This window comes from Somniosus microcephalus, unplaced genomic scaffold (assembly GCF_052327205.1).
Source record: "Somniosus microcephalus isolate GS21.2 unplaced genomic scaffold, FLI_Smic_1.0 unresolved_chr9, whole genome shotgun sequence".
In the NCBI taxonomy this organism is placed as follows: Eukaryota; Metazoa; Chordata; class Chondrichthyes; order Squaliformes; family Somniosidae; genus Somniosus; species Somniosus microcephalus.
Window position 1 is genome coordinate 209,343 of NW_028225187.1, and position 16,636 is coordinate 225,978.

At 51.1% G+C, this 16,636-nt stretch overlaps 1 protein-coding gene across 1 annotated transcript in view; it reads right to left on the bottom strand.

The window, feature by feature from the left end:
* Nucleotides 1-4,145: 4,145 nt before the first annotated feature.
* The window catches only part of LOC147084190 (uncharacterized), a 51,182-nt gene continuing 38,691 nt past the window's right edge, over nucleotides 4,146-16,636 (bottom strand). The window contains exons 3-4 of the mRNA XM_085979444.1: nucleotides 4,451-4,622; nucleotides 4,146-4,349 (exon numbers count right to left, since the gene is read on the bottom strand). Coding sequence (XP_085835570.1) covers nucleotides 4,276-4,349; nucleotides 4,451-4,622 — 246 coding nt within the window. The 3' untranslated portion in view covers nucleotides 4,146-4,275. The remainder of the gene's footprint in view (nucleotides 4,350-4,450; nucleotides 4,623-16,636) is intronic.

The following is a 16,636-nucleotide window of genomic DNA, read 5'->3' on the forward strand; positions in this document are numbered from 1 at the left end:
ACAAGAGACAATTGGTTGTGTTTCTGTGTGAAATCAGGGTAATATTTTTCACTGAAGGGTAATAGAGTGGGAGACCAGTTACCAGGGAGGACACTAAGGGGCAGTGTGATTGGGGACAAGAGACAATTGGTTGTGTTTCTGTGTGAAATCAGGGTAATATTTTTCACTGAAGGGTAGTAGAGTGGGAGACCAGTTACCAGGGAGGACACTAAGGGGCAGTGTGATTGGGGACAAGAGACAATTGGTTGTGTTTCTGTGTGAAATCAGGGTAATATTTTTCACTGAAGGGTAGTAGAGTGGGAGACCAGTTACCAGGGAGGACACTAAGGGGCAGTGTGATTGGGGACAAGAGACAATTGGTTGTGTTTCTGTGTGAAATCAGGGTAATATTTTTCACTGAAGGGTAGTGGAGTGGGAGACCAGTTACCAGGGAGGACACTAAGGGGCAGTGTGATTGGGGACAAGAGACAATTGGTTGTGTTTCTGTGTGAAATCAGGGTAATATTTTTCACTGAAGGGTAGTAGAGTGGGAGACCAGTTACCAGGGAGGACACTAAGGGGCAGTGTGATTGGGGACAAGAGACAATTGGTTGTGTTTCTGTGGATAAGCTGAAAAGAGGAAGGTGAGTTCATCTCGAACAGGGAAAGACTGGTTTGGACCAAAGTAGCCTTTTGTTCCCCTAAACATCCTCCTGTTGTGTTTCAGAAAATGCGATCAGCTTTCAGTAATTTTACATTTATATTATTTTTAGATAACAGTCTCATCAGATAACCGATCAGAATCAGAACTAGAACTACCGCCCACTTCACTCAGTATTACGTTAGGGAAGACAGACTTCATTTCAACTGTTACTATTATTAAACTCCATCGTTTCATTTGGATACGAGTTGCCGATAATGTAGTTTTGAAAATTATAAATATGTTTGTGATAATAATTAAATTGGGATTCAAAATCCCCCTGAATGAAATGACGGTTCTTTCAGTACAAGATTCTCTGTGCCTAGTTTGTCTGTTTTACTGCCAGAGGTAATCGGCACAGTCAATTTCAAATCACCCAGAACATGGCCTATTGCTCATGTTCCTCCTCAGTTAATGTTTGATTGTGAAACTCTGAACATCTTCTCAGATTAGAGCGAACACTATCGGATGTTCATGAGGTGATGTACAATGGTAATGCTTAACCTTTTCCCAATTCTCCACCACTGACCACAGTTTGTGCTGAATAGCTGCCCAGGGGCAGAGATAACATCCACATCAGGCACAAAGGCATTCGTTTCACACGGTATAATGATCTGGCCAGGTGTGTGTGGGGTTTCACAGTGTATCAGGATCCTGCCAGGTGTGTGTGGGGTTTCACAGTGTATCAGGATCCTGCCAGGTGTGTATGGGGTTTCACAGTGTATCGGGATCCTGCCAGGTGTGTATGGGGTTTCACAGTGTATCAGGATCCTGCCAGGTGTGTATGGGGTTTCACAGTGTATCAGGATCCTGCCAGGTGTGTGTGGGGTTTCAGTGTATCAGGATCCTGCCAGGTGTGTATGGGGTTTCCCAGTGTATCAGGATCCTGCCAGGTGTGTATGGGGTTTCACAGTGTATCGGGATCCTGCCAGGTGTGTATGGGGTTTCACAGTGTATCAGGATCCTGCCAGGTGTGTATGGGGTTCCACAGTGTATCAGGATCCTGCCAGGTGTGTATGGGATTTCACAGTGTATCAGGATCCTGCCAGGTGTGTATGGGGTTTCCCAGTGTATCAGGATCCTGCCAGGTGTGTGTGGGGTTTCACAGTGTATCAGGATCCTGCCAGGTGTGTATGGGGTTTCACAGTGTATCAGGATCCTGCCTGGTGTGTATGGGGTTTCACAGTGTATCAGGATCCTGCCAGGTGTGTATGGGGTTTCACAGTGTATCAGGATCCTGCCAGGTGTGTATGGGGGTTTCACAGTGTATCAGGATCCTGCCAGGTGTGTATGGGGTTTCACAGTGTATCAGGATCCTGCCAGGTGTGTATGGGGTTTCACAGTGTATCAGGATCCTGCCAGGTGTGTATGGGGTTTCCCAGTGTATCAGGATCCTGCCAGGTGTGTATGGGGTTTCACAGTGTATCAGGATCCTGCCAGGTGTGTATGGGGTTTCACAGTGTATCAGGATCCTGCCAGGTGTGTATGGGGTTTCACATTATCAGGATCCTGCCAGGTGTGTATGGGGTTTCCCAGTGTATCAGGATCCTGCCAGGTGTGTATGGGGTTTCACAGTGTATCAGGATCCTGCCAGGTGTGTATGGGGTTTCACAGTGTATCAGGATCCTGCCAGGTGTGTATGGGGTTTCACCGTGTATCAGGATCCTGCCAGGTGTGTACGGGGTTTCACAGTGTATCAGGATCCTGCCAGGTGTGTATGGGGTTTCACAGTGTATCAGGATCCTGCCAGGTGTGTATGGGGTTTCACAGTGTATCAGGATCCTGCCAGGTGTGTATGGGGTTTCAGTGTATCAGGATCCTGCCAGGTGTGTGTGGGGTTTCACAGTGTATCAGGATCCTGCCAGGTGTGTATGTGGTTTCAGTGTATTGGGATCCTGCCAGGTGTGTATGGGGTTTCACAGTGTATCAGGATCCTGCCAGGTGTGTATGGGGTTTCACAGTGTATCAGGATCCTGCCAGGTGTGTATGGGGTTTCGCAGTGTATCAGGATCCTGCCAGGTGTGTATGGGGTTTCGCAGTGTATCAGGATCCTGCCAGGTGTGTATGGGGTTTCGCAGTGTATCAGGATCCTGCCAGGTGTGTATGGGGTTTCAGTGTATCAGGATCTTGCCTGGTGTGCATGGGGTTTCACAGTGTATCAGGATCCTGCCAGGTGTGTGTGGGGTTTCACAGTGTATCAGGATCCTGCCAGGTGTGTATGTGGTTTCAGTGTATCAGGATACTGCCAGGTGTGTATGGGGTTTCACAGTGTATCAGGATCCTGCCAGGTGTGTATGGGGTTTCACAGTGTATCAGGATCCTGCCAGGTGTGTATGGGGTTTCGCAGTGTATCAGGATCCTGCCAGGTGTGTATGGGGTTTCGCAGTGTATCAGGATCCTGCCAGGTGTGTATGGGGTTTCGCAGTGTATCAGGATCCTGCCAGGTGTGTATGGGGTTTCAGTGTATCAGGATCTTGCCAGGTGTGTATGGGGTTTCACAGTGTATCGGGATCCTGCCAGGTGTTTATGGGGTTTCACAGTGTATCAGGATCCTGCCAGGTGTGTATGGGGTTTCACAGTGTATCAGGATACTGCCAGGTGTGTATGGGGTTTCACAGTGTATCAGGATCCTGCCAGGTGTGTATGGGGTTTCCCAGTGTATCAGGATCCTGCCAGGTGTGTATGGGGTTTCACAGTGTATCAGGATCCTGCCAGGTGTGTATGGGGTTTCACAGTGTATCAGGATACTGCCAGGTGTGTATGGGGTTTCACAGTGTATCAGGATCCTGCCAGGTGTGTATGGGGTTTCCCAGTGTATCAGGATCCTGCCAGGTGTGTATGGGGTTTCACAGTGTATCAGGATCCTGCCAGGTGTGTATGGGGTTTCCCAGTGTATCAGGATCCTGCCAGGTGTGTATGGGGTTTCACAGTGTATCAGGATCCTGCCAGGTGTGTATGGGGTTTCACAGTGTATCAGGATCCTGCCAGGTGTGTATGGGGTTTCACAGTGTATCAGGATCCTGCCAGGTGTGTATGGGGTTTCACAGTGTATCGGGATCCTGCCAGGTGTGTATGGGGTTTCACAGTGTATCAGGATTCTGCCAGGTGTGTATGGGGTTTCACAGTGTATCAGGATCCTGCCAGGTGTGTATGGGGTTTCACATTGTATCAGGATCCTGCCAGGTGTGTATGGGGTTTCACAGTGTATCAGGATTCTGCCAGGTGTGTATGGGGTTTCACAGTGTATCAGGATCCTGCCAGTTCTGTATGGGGTTTCACAGTGTATCAGGATCCTGCCAGGTGTGTATGGGGTTTCACAGTGTATCAGGATACTGCCAGGTGTAGGCAATGTGCAGTTGGATTAACTGGAGCATACAAGACCAGCAAATTTACCAATAATTCAAAAATCGGCTTTATTTGTAAATTGAATCTATGCAGAACTTTTGTGGATTAATCACGAATCCAAATAATGTTCCATCCTATTCCCTGAGCCTTGGACCTTCTCATTCACAGATTCTGACAACATTTAAACAAATCAGCTCCAGTCAAATATTTGGATTCTATCGTGAGATAAACGGTTTGAAATCTCCATTTCATCACTTACCTCTCAGGTGTCTGGGTACTTCGGATAAACCTCGTGCGATGTTCATGTAATCAAATGGTTCAGAACCTGTTTAAATCAATTAGTGTTCATGAAATCAGATCTGTGTAATATTATAGTGAAATCCTGTTTGAATGTGAAATTGAATTCAGCGTGTGATTTTACCGTACCAAGTTCCTGTATTTCTTTCAGTATTTTGTCCAGCTTTGGTACCCCATGGCGCATTTTCACAAAGGATTCCCACATCACCCTTCGGGCCCGAGAGCCTTTCTCCATCACCAGAGTTAGGAGAAGTTTGGAACTGTCCGCCCGGTTTCCCTTCTCCGCGAGCTCAGTGACTTTCTGTAAAGAATAGTAATGAATGAATTGAGGAGCTGAGTGAAATATAAACACCGAGAATGAGAAGGAAAGGATCTGCTCAGTGATGGGATCTCCCAGTTGTTGAGCACAGGAAGCAGTCACTGTGCCGGGTTCTGATTCATTCTGAACATGGGCTGAATATTCTGTAAACATCTTGATTCAGTCGTTAATGGCAAAGAAATTTGATGAATTATAGTTCTCGGAGAGTGAGGAATCACTGAGAATCTGCAGCAGTTTTAATGTGATTATTTGTCTCTGTCCTTCAGTGTCCAACATGACATCAGGTTACTGACTGACAGATAGAATTTCTCTCAGTTTTTCCTGCTGCTGCACTTTGCGATTTCCCGAGAAATAAAAAAGCGAGTCAGAACTGTAGTGGCAGGGAAGGAACGAATCTGAAGTGAGAGAAACAGCTAGAAAACTGCCTGAGAAATTACACTGACTAATCGAAACAATCACTGTTGGTGTAGGGCTGGGGAATCGACCAATAAAAATAATGAAAAATCTAATCGCTTTCCCCCCCGGGTAATTGAAATGTCCGACACCCGTTATTTTACACATCCGCTGCCGGTATGAAACCTCGGTAACTGGGAACAGATATCCAGCAATGGGGTTGGTGTAGTCAGGACTTTCATCATCAAAGATTACATTTATATAACACCTTTAATGCAGAAAAGAAAGCGTCGAAAGGCACTTCAGAGGTGCAATCAGACAATGGACACAGAGATGATGAGACGTCGAGAACGATAGCCTGTTAGTTATGTTATTGGACGAGTAATGATAGAGAGGGCGAGGTGTGGAGAACGATAGCCTGTTGGTTATGTTACTGGACGGGTAACGATATGGAGAGGGCGAGGTGTGGAGAACGATAGCCTGTTGGTTATGTTACTGGACGGGTAACGATATGGAGAGGGCGAGGTGTGGAGAACGATAGCCTGTTGGTTATGTTACTGGACGGGTAACGATATGGAGAGGGCGAGGTGTGGAGAACGATAGCCTGTTGGTTATGTTACTGGACGAGTAATGATATAGAGAGGGCGAGGTGTGGAGAACGATAGCCTGTTGGTTATGTTACTGGACGGGTAACGATATGGAGAGGGCGAGGTGTGGAGAACGATAGCCTGTTGGTTATGTTACTGGACGGGTAATGATATAGAGAGGGTGAGGTGTGGAGAACGATAGCCTGTTGGTTATGTTACTGGACAAGTAATCCTGAGATAACGGTCCAAATATCATCGTGGACGTTTCATGAATTTGAATTCAAATTTGAAACATTTCAAAACAAAAAGCTGATTAGTAAAGATTGTTGTAAAACCCAATGCCCTTTATACCTGGTCTATACGTGACTCCAGTCCTTCACCAATGTGATGGCCTCTGAAATGGCCTAGAAAGCCTCTCGAAAGAAGGATACAGAAGAATAAAACTGGGCGGACCGCTCAGCTTCGGCATTGGATTCGGACACCACAAAGGAACACCCAGCCCAGTCAAGCCTGCAAAGCCCTCCTCATTAACTCCTGGGGACTGGTGCCAAAGTAGGGAGAAGTGGACCACACATTAGTCAAGCAACTGTGTGACGTAGTGATACATTTAAAATCATAGTTATTAGGCAAAGTCCCAGGTACCTCCATCAGCAGTCATCGGACAGGACAGACCCACCAGTGGTGGGGCGCAGTGATGTACCCTCAGATGCAAGTGTCCTTCGTGTCATTAACATTGACTCCAGAGCCAAGGAAATCTCATGCCTTCAGGTCAAACATGGGCAAGGAAACCTCCTGCTGATTACCACCTACCGCCCTCCCTCAGCCGATGAATCAGTGCTCCTCCATTTTGAGCACAACTTGGAGGAAGCACTAAAGGTGACAAAAGTTCCAGAATGTACAGTAGGTGTGAGATTTAGTGCAGAGTTCCCCCGCATTTCAGTATCAAGAAACAAATGAACGAACTGGGCACAGCAAATGCTAAAGGTCCTGATATACCTATCAATTCATCCAATGAAAAGCGACGAGTTAAGAAAGTAACTATAGGTTTTTATTGGCTAAATAACAGAGCCCACCCTCGTGGGTGATCGGATCCAACAAGGAGGAATACCAGCCAGTCGACCACCTTTATACCTGGGCAGGTAGGTGGAGCCATGGGCGGAGTCGGCAGTGGTCAGCCCAGGTATAACAGTGTGACAAGAGGCGACCTCGTACAGTGATAACAATGTGAACAGTGATAACTATAGGGAAACGATCTAACAGTGATAACTATAGTGTAACGATAGTGAACGATAAAAGTGGTTTACCACATTCACCCCTTGTTTAGATTGGAGTCCGGCGGGGTGAAGTGTACTACCAGTTCTGGTATGTCAGTCTGTCCGGAGGCCTCGTAAGCCTTTCTGATCGTCGCAGCGGCGGTGTTGCGGTATCCGGTGTTAATGCTGGCGTCTGCGAGGTAGGCGAAGGCTCTTGGGGTTCCGGCGTACCGTCTACCTGGGCTAGAATTGGGGGGGTGGTGGGGGGGTAAAGGTGGTGTCTCCGGAGTGCCCGAGGGTGTGAGGTCTCGTAAGGAGACTGTGTCCTCCCGTCCGTCTGGGTATGCCACGTAGGTGTACTGGGGGTTGGCGTGCAGGAGGTTCACCCTCTCGACCAGGGGGTCCGTTTTATGGGCCCTCACGTGCTTTCGCAGCAAGACAGGCCCCGGAGAGGTCAGCCAGGTTGGTAGCGTGGTTCCTGTAGTCGACTTCCTGGGGAAAACAAACATTCGTTCATGGGGGGTGGCGTTAACGGCAGTGCAAAGTAGTGACCGGGTGGAATGCAGCGCTGCCGGGAGGACTTCCTGCCAGCGAGAGGTTGGGAGGCCCTTAGACTTTAAGGCTAAGGGAACGGCCTTCCAGACAGTCGCGTTCTCTCTTTCCACCTGGCCGTTCCCTCGGGGGTTGTAGCTGGTGGTCCTGCTTGCAGCAATACCTCTCGCTAGTAGGAACTGACGGAGTTCCTCGCTCATGAAGGAGGAGCCCCGGTCACTATGTATATAGTTTGGGAACCCGAACAAGGCGAAGAGGTCGTTCAGGCATTTAATGACCGTGGTACTGGTCATGTCTGGGCAGGGGAAGGCAAAGGGGAAACGGGAGTACTCATCAACAATGTTGAGGAAGTACACATTACGGTCAGAGGACGGGAGGGGCCCCTTAAAATCGATGCTCAAGCGCTCGAAGGGGCGGGTTGCCTTGATCAGGCTTGCTCTGTCCGGTCTAAAGAAGTGCGGTTTGCACTCGGCACAGGTCTGGCAGTTCCTGGTCATGGTCCTGACCTCCTCGATGGAGTAGGGCAGGTTGCGGGCCTTAATGAAGTGGTAAAGTCTGGTGACCCCAGGGTGGCAGAGGTCATTGTGGAGGGTCTGAAGTCTATCAGTTTGCGCGTTGGCGCATGTAATTCGCGATAGAGCGTCAGGGGGTTCGTTCAGCTTACCAGGCCGGTACAAGATATCATAATCGGAGGTGGATAGCTCGATTCTCCACCTCAAGATCTTGTCGTTCTTGATTTTACCCCTCAGCTTGTTATTAAACATAAAAGCGACCGAACGCTGGTCGGTGAGGAGGGTAAATCGCTTGCCTGCGAGGTAATGCCTCCAGCGGCGTACCGCCTCCACAATCGCCTGGGCCTCCTTCTCGACCGAAGAGTGTCGGATCTCAGGGCCCTGTAGGGTCCTTGAGAAGGCGGCCACCGGTCTCCCCTCCTGGTTGAGGGTAGCGGCTAGGGCGAAGTCAGATGCATCGCTCTCCACTTGGAAGGGGATGGACTCATCCACCGCGTGCATAGTGGCCTTAGCAATGTCTCCCTTGATGAGGGAGAAGGCCGCGCACGCTTCTGCCATCAGGGGGAAGGATGTGGACTTCATGAGGGGTCTGGCTTTGTCCGCATAATTCGGCACCCATTGGGCATAGTAGGCGAAGAGCCCCAGGGTTCTCTTCAGCGCCTTTGGACAGTGGGGGAGGGGTAGCTCCATGAGGGGGCGCATTCTTTTGGGATCAGGGCCGATGACTCCGTTCTCTACTACGCAGCCGAGGATGGCAAGGCGCGAGGTGTTAAACACACATTTCTCCTTATTGTAGGTGAGGTTCAGCCGTTGGGCCGTACGGAGGAATCTTTCCAGATTAACGTCATGGTCTTGCCGGTCGCGGCCGCAGATGGTGACGTTATCTAGATAGGGGAACGTGGCTTGCAGCCTGTTCTGGTCAACCATCCGGTCCATCTCCCTTTGGAAGACCGAAACCCCGTTGGTGACGCCGAAGGGGACCCTAAGGAAGTGGTAGAGGCGGCCATTCGCCTCGAAGGCGGTATACTGGCGGTCCTCGGGGCGGATAGGGAGTTGGTGGTAGGCCGACTTGAGGTCGATGGTAGAGAATACCCGGTATCGTGCAATCTGATTGACCATATCAGATATGCAGGGAAGGGGGTATGCGTCCAGCTGGGTGTACCGGTTTATGGTTTGGCTGTAGTCGATGACCAAGCGGTTTTTATTGCCGGTCTTAACGACTACGACCTGGGCACGCCAGGGGCTGGTGCTCCCCTCGATGATGCCCTCCTTCAGGAGACGCTGCACCTCAGAGCTAATAAAAGCTCTGTCCCCGGCGCTGTACCGCCTGCTCTTGGTAGCGACGGGTTTGCAGTCGGGGGTGAGGTTAGCGAACAGGGAAGGTGGCGGGACCTTGAGGGTGGATAGGCCGCAGGTGTTACGCGGTGGGCGATTTAAAGGCTGCTGGTTGTCGACTGTTAGCGGGGGGAGGGGTCCACCGTATGCTAGAGTGACACTTTGGAGGTGGGATTGAAAGTCCAGCCCTAGTAGGACGGCAGCGCATAGCTGGGGCAGGACGAGGAGTTTAAAGTTTTTATACTCCGTGCCCTTAACCGACAGGGTCACAACACAGTAGCCGCTGATGTCTGTGGCGTGGGACCTCGATGCCATCGAGATCCGGTTGCGCATTGGCTGGACAGTGAGGGAGTAGTGGCTCACCGTGTCTGGATGTATGAAGCTCTCCGTGCTTCCGCTGTCGAACAGGCAGGTCGTGGCGTGGCCGTCTACTTTGATGTCCATCATTGATTTGGACAGATGATGCGGGCGAGCTTGGTCTAGTGTGACGGAGGCTAGTGTGTGGCCGAGCGAGTCGCTGTAGTCTGTGGGTGAAGCGGTCGTCAGGTCTGGAGGTAAGGTGGCGGTCGAGTGCGGTGGGTAAAATGGCGGCGAAGATGGCTGCCCCCACAACCCACGAGGCACTGCTGGTGTCGGTTGCCTGGATCAAAGATGGCCACCCCCACTGCTCACACGAGAGAATGCTGGCATCTGTGGCCTTGATAAAAGATGGCCGCCCCCACAACTCGCATGAGGCACTGCTGGCCTCTGCTGCTCTCCCTCTGCAGGCCTTAGCGAAATGGCCTTTTTTCTGGCAGCTGGAACACGTCGTGTTTCTGGCTGGGCAGCGCGACCTCGGGTGTTTCGCCTGCCCACAGAAGAAGCAGCCGGCGGCCCGATCGCGGGGGTCTGAAGTCGCAGCCGGTACCGGGGGTGGCGGTCCCGGTCGGGTCCGGGACGCCGACGCTGAGGTAGGTCCCGGGGGCGGCGCTGCGGGGGGTATTGCGGTCGGGGCCGAGTCCCAGAGTCGCGAACAGTACCTGGAATACACCGAGGTCCCGCTGGGTCACTTCTCGGGAGTAGGCCAGGGCTGCAGCTGTGTTCAGGTCGAGGTCCTTTGATTCCAGCAGTCTCTGCCATGAGTAGTCGGACCAAAGGCCTTTCACGAAGGCATCGCGGATGTTATCTTCAGTGTTTTCTGCAGCCGATACTGCTTTAAAGTCACAGTCCCTGCCGAGTGTTCGTAGCGCCCGTAAAAATTCAGCTGCAGACTCTCCTGGCTGTTGCGGGCGGGATCTTAGGAGGTGTCTGGCATACATGGAATTTACCGGGCTCCGGTACTGTTGTTTCTGTAGGTTGATAGCGGCCTCGTATGTAGTAATGTCCTGGATGAGTGCGTATACTTTAGGGCTCGCTTGGGCGGTCAGAACTCTTAGTTTGGATCTCTGAGGGACGCCGGATTCTTCCAGGTAGGATTCGAAGCAGCACAGCCAGTGTTCGAAGTCGAGGGCTGAGTTTGCTGCCTGTGGGTTTAGATCCAGGTACGGTGGTCTGAGGGCTCGCAGCCAAGCCGGCTGCTGTGGCTGTTGTAGCTCAGCGTGTGGCTGTTGTAGCTGGGCGTCTGACTGGTCTGGCACGTTAGACATTTTAAAATTTAGCCAATAAAATTGATATACCTATCAATTCATCCAATGAAAAGCGACGAGTTAAGAAAGTAACTATAGGTTTTTATTGGCTAAATAACAGAGCCCACCCTCGTGGGTGATCGGATCCAACAAGGAGGAATACCAGCCAGTCGACCACCTTTATACCTGGGCAGGTAGGTGGAGCCATGGGCGGAGTCGGCAGTGGTCAGCCCAGGTATAACAGTGTGACAAGAGGCGACCTCGTACAGTGATACAACAATGTGAACAGTGATAACTATAGTGTAACGATAGTGAACGATAAAAGTGGTTTACCACAGGTCCTGTCAATATTCTGGCTGTGGTGCTGAAGATCTGTGCTCTGGAACTAACCGCACATCGAGTGAAGTTGTTCCAGATATCCAGAATTGTCCAGGTATGTCCTGTCCACAAAGAGCAGGACAAATCCAACCCGATCAATTACTGCCCTATCAGCCTGTTTGCAATCATCAAAGTGTTGGAAGGAGTTATAAACACTGCGATCAAGCAGCACTTCGTCACAAATAAGCTGCTCACCGAGGCTCAATTTGAGTTCCACCAGGACCAATCGACTCCAAACAAAGGACCAAAGAACTGAATTCCAGCTGTGAGGTGACAGTGACTGTGCTTGGCATCAAGGCAGTGTTCGACATGTGTGGCACCATGGGGTGTGGTTATTGGAGGAGAATCGTCTCAGCACCAGGACATCACTGCAGGAGATCCTCGGGGCAGTGTTCGACGTGTGTGGCACCATGGAGTGTGGTTATTGGAGAATCATCTCAGCACCAGGACATCACTGCAGGAGATCCTCGGGACAGTGTTCGACATGTGTGGCACCATGGAGTGTGGTTATTGGAGAATCGTCTCAGCACCAGGACATCACTGCAGGAGATCCTCGGGACAGTGTTCGACGTGTGTGACACCATGGAGTGTGGTTATTGGAGAATCATCTCAGCACCAGGACATCACTGCAGGAGATCCTCGGGGCAGTGTTCGACGTGTGTGACACCATGGAGTGTGGTTATTGGAGAATCGTCTCAGCACCAGGACATCACTGCAGGAGATCCTCGGGACAGTGTTCGTCGTGTGTGACACCATGGAGTGTGGTTATTGGAGGAGAATCGTCTCAGCACCAGGACATCACTGCAGGAGATCCTCGGGACAATGTTCGACGTGTGTGACACCATGGAGTGTGGTTATTGGAGAATCATCTCAGCACCAGGACATCACTGCAGGAGATCCTCGGGACAATGTTCGACGTGTGTGACACCATGGAGTGTGGTTATTGGAGAATCGTCTCAGCATCAGGACATCACTGCAGGAGATCCTCGGGACAGTGTTCGACGTGTGTGACACCATGGAGTGTGGTTATTGGAGAATCATCTCAGCACCAGGACATCACTGCAGGAGATCCTCGGGACAGTGTTCTACATGTGTGGCACCATGGAGTGTGGTTATTGGAGAATCATCTCAGCACCAGGACATCACTGCAGGAGATCCTCAGGGCAGTGTTCGTCGTGTGTGACACCATGGAGTGTGGTTATTGGAGAATCGTCTCAGCACCAGGACATCACTGCAGGAGATGCTCGGGACAGTGTTCGACGTGTGTGACACCATGGAGTGTGGTTATTGGAGAATCGTCTCAGCACCAGGACATCACTGCAGGAGATCCTCGGGACAGTGTTCGACGTGTGTGGCACCATGGAGTGTGGTTATTGGAGAATCATCTCAGCACCAGGACATCACTGCAGGAGTTCCTCGGGACAGTGTTCGACGTGTGTGACACCATGGAGTGTGGTTATTGGAGAATCGTCTCAGCACCAGGACATCACTGCAGGAGATCCTCGGGACAGTGTTCGACGTGTGTGGCACCATGGAGTGTGGTTATTGGAGAATCGTCTCAGCACCAGGACATCACTGCAGGAGATCCTCGGGACAGTGTTCGACGTGTGTGGCACCATGGAGTGTGGTTATTGGAGAATCGTCTCAGCACCAGGACATCACTGCAGGAGATCCTCGGGACAGTGTTCGACATGTGTGGCACCATGGAGTGTGGTTATTGGAGAATCGTCTCAGCACCAGGACATCACTGCAGGAGATCCTCGGGACAGTGTTCGACGTGTGTGGCACCATGGAGAGTGGTTATTGGAGAATCGTCTCAGCACCAGGACATCACTGCAGGAGATCCTCGGGACAGTGTTCGACGTGTGTGACACCATGGAGTGTGGTTATTGGAGGAGAATCGTCTCAGCACCAGGACATCACTGCAGGAGATCCTCGGGACAGTGTTCGACGTGTGTGACACCATGGAGTGTGGTTATTGGAGAATCGTCTCAGCATCAGGACATCACTGCAGGAGTTCCTCGGGACAGTGTTCGACGTGTGTGGCACCATGGAGTGTGGTTATTGGAGAATCGTCTCAGCACCAGGACATCACTGCAGGAGATCCTCGGGACAGTGTTCGACGTGTGTGGCACCATGGAGTGTGGTTATTGGAGAATCGTCTCAGCACCAGGACATCACTGCAGGAGTTCCTCGGGACAGTGTTCGACGTGTGTGACACCATGGAGTGTGGTTATTGGAGAATCGTCTCAGCACCAGGACATCACTGCAGGAGATCCTCGGGACAGTGTTCGACGTGTGTGGCACCATGGAGTGTGGTTATTGGAGAATCGTCTCAGCACCAGGACATCACTGCAGGAGTTCCTCGGGACAGTGTTCGACGTGTGTGACACCATGGAGTGTGGTTATTGGAGGAGCATCGTCTCAGCACCAGGACATCACTGCAGGAGATCCTCGGGACAGTGTTCGATGTGTGTGGCACCATGGAGTGTGGTTATTGGAGAATCGTCTCAGCACCAGGACATCACTGCAGGAGATCCTCGGGACAGTGTTCGACGTGTGTGGCACCATGGAGTGTGGTTATTGGAGGAGAATCGTCTCAGCACCAGGACATCACTGCAGGAGATCCTCGGGACAGTGTTCGACGTGTGTGACACCATGGAGTGTGGTTATTGGAGGAGAATCGTCTCAGCACCAGGACATCACTGCAGGAGATCCTCGGGACAGTGTTCGACGTGTGTGACACCATGGAGTGTGGTTATTGGACAATCGTCTCAGCACCAGGACATCACTGCAGGAGTTCCTCGGGACAGTGTTCGACGTGTGTGACACCATGGAGTGTGGTTATTGGAGAATCGTCTCAGCACCAGGACATCACTGCAGGAGATCCTCGGGACAGTGTTCGACGTGTGTGACACCATGGAGTGTGGTTATTGGAGGAGAATCGTCTCAGCACCAGGACATCACTGCAGGAGATCATCGGGACAGTGTTCGACGTGTGTGACACCATGGAGTGTGGTTATTGGAGAATCGTCTCAGCACCAGGACATTACTGCAGGAGTTCCTCGGGACAGTGTTCGACGTGTGTGACACCATGGAGTGTGGTTATTGGAGAATCGTCTCAGCACCAGGACATCACTGCAGGAGATCCTCGGGACAGTGTTCGACGTGTGTGGCACCATGGAGTGTGGTTATTGGAGAATCGTCTCAGCACCAGGACATCACTGCAGGAGATCCTCGGGACAGTGTTCGACGTGTGTGGCACCATGGAGTGTGGTTATTGGAGAATCGTCTCAGCACCAGGACATCACTGCAGGAGATCCTCGGGACAGTGTTCGACGTGTGTGGCACCATGGAGCGTGGTTATTGGAGAATCGTCTCAGCACCAGGACATCACTGCAGGAGATCCTCGGGACAGTGTTCGACGTGTGTGGCACCATGGAGTGTGGTTATTGGAGGAGAATCGTCTCAGCACCAGGACATCACTGCAGGAGATCCTCGGGACAGTGTTCGACGTGTGTGACACCATGGAGTGTGGTTATTGGAGGAGAATCGTCTCAGCACCAGGACATCACTGCAGGAGTTCCTCGGGACAGTGTTCGACGTGTGTGACACCATGGAGTGTGGTTATTGGAGAATCGTCTCAGCACCAGGACATCACTGCAGGAGATCCTCGGGACAGTGTTCGACGTGTGGGACACCATGGAGTGTGGTTATTGGAGGAGAATCGTCTCAGCACCAGGACATCACTGCAGGAGTTCCTCGGGATAGTGTTCGACGTGTGTGACACCATGGAGTGTGGTTATTGGAGGAGAATCGTCTCAGCACCAGGACATCACTGCAGGAGATCCTCGGGACAGTGTTCGACGTGTGTGACACCATGGAGTGTGGTTATTGGAGAATCGTCTCAGCACCAGGACATCACTGCAGGAGATCCTCGGGACAGTGTTCGACGTGTGTGACACCATGGAGTGTGGTTATTGGAGAATCGTCTCAGCACCAGGACATCACTGCAGGAGATCCTCGGGACAGTGTTCGACGTGTGTGGCACCATGGAGTGTGGTTATTGGAGGAGAATCGTCTCAGCACCAGGACATCACTGCAGGAGATCCTCGGGACAGTGTTCGACGTGTGTGGCACCATGGAGTGTGGTTATTGGAGAATCGTCTCAGCACCAGGACATCACTGCAGGAGATCCTCGGGACAGTGTTCGACATGTGTGACACCATGGAGTGTGGTTATTGGAGAATCGTCTCAGCACCAGGACATCACTGCAGGAGTTCCTCGGGGCAGAGTCTTCGGACTAACCACTTCAGCTGCTTTGCCAATGACCTTCCCTCCATCATAAAGCCAGGAGTGGGGATGTTCTCTGATGATTGCAGTGTTCAGCTCCATTTTCAATTAGTCAGATAATGAAGCAGCCCGTGCTCGAATGCAGCAAGTCCTGGACAAAATCTAGACTTGGGCAGACAAGTGGCAAGTAACATTCGCACCCCACAAGTGTCAGGCAATGCCCATCTCTCACAGGAGTGTCCAACCATGTCCGTTTGTCATTCACTGGCATTGCCATCGTCAAATCCCTACCATTGACTAGCCACAAAAAACTCATGGCTGCTAGAGCAGGTAAGAGGCTGTGTATTCTGTGGTGAGTGGCTCAACTCCTGGCCACCTAGGAGCCTCTCCTGCACCTATAGGTACAACTGCGGTGTGATGGAAAACTCTCCACTTGCCTGGATAGGTGCAGCTGCAACAACACTCGAAGCTCCCCGCAATCCAGGACAGAGAAATACACATCATCAGTCCACCCACCCACCACCTTAAACATCCAATCCCTCCACCAACGGTGCACCATCACTGCAGTGTGTGCTATTTACAGAAAGAACTGCAGCAGTTCACCAAGGCTTCTTTGACAGCACCTCTCAAACCCGCGCCCTCTGCCACCTAGAAGGACAAGAGCATCATCCGCATGGAAACACCACCACCTCCAAGTTCCACTTCAAGTAACATACGATCCTGACTTCAAGATGTATCGCCGTTCCTTCATCGTCAGTGTAAATTAGAGCCAAAACACCCAGCGCCCTCTACAGATGGAACAGGAGAAGCGACTGTATGTTTCTGTAGTGTCCGTGTGTTGATAGAGACACTGAAGACAGGAGTTGGTTCATAGGTGTTTACTAAGCAAAGTCTGGAGGGGTACTAACGGATATAACACAATATACAGGCTTATATAGCCCGAGTGGCCATTACCGGCATTACAGCACATATGGGGCTCTTAAAAGGCACATACACTACAGTTTCCTTAACCAATCAGCTTGAAAAATCCTTATGCAAAGTCTGAACCAGGAAGTCTTAGTTAGAATATAGAATGCAATGTCAAATCAC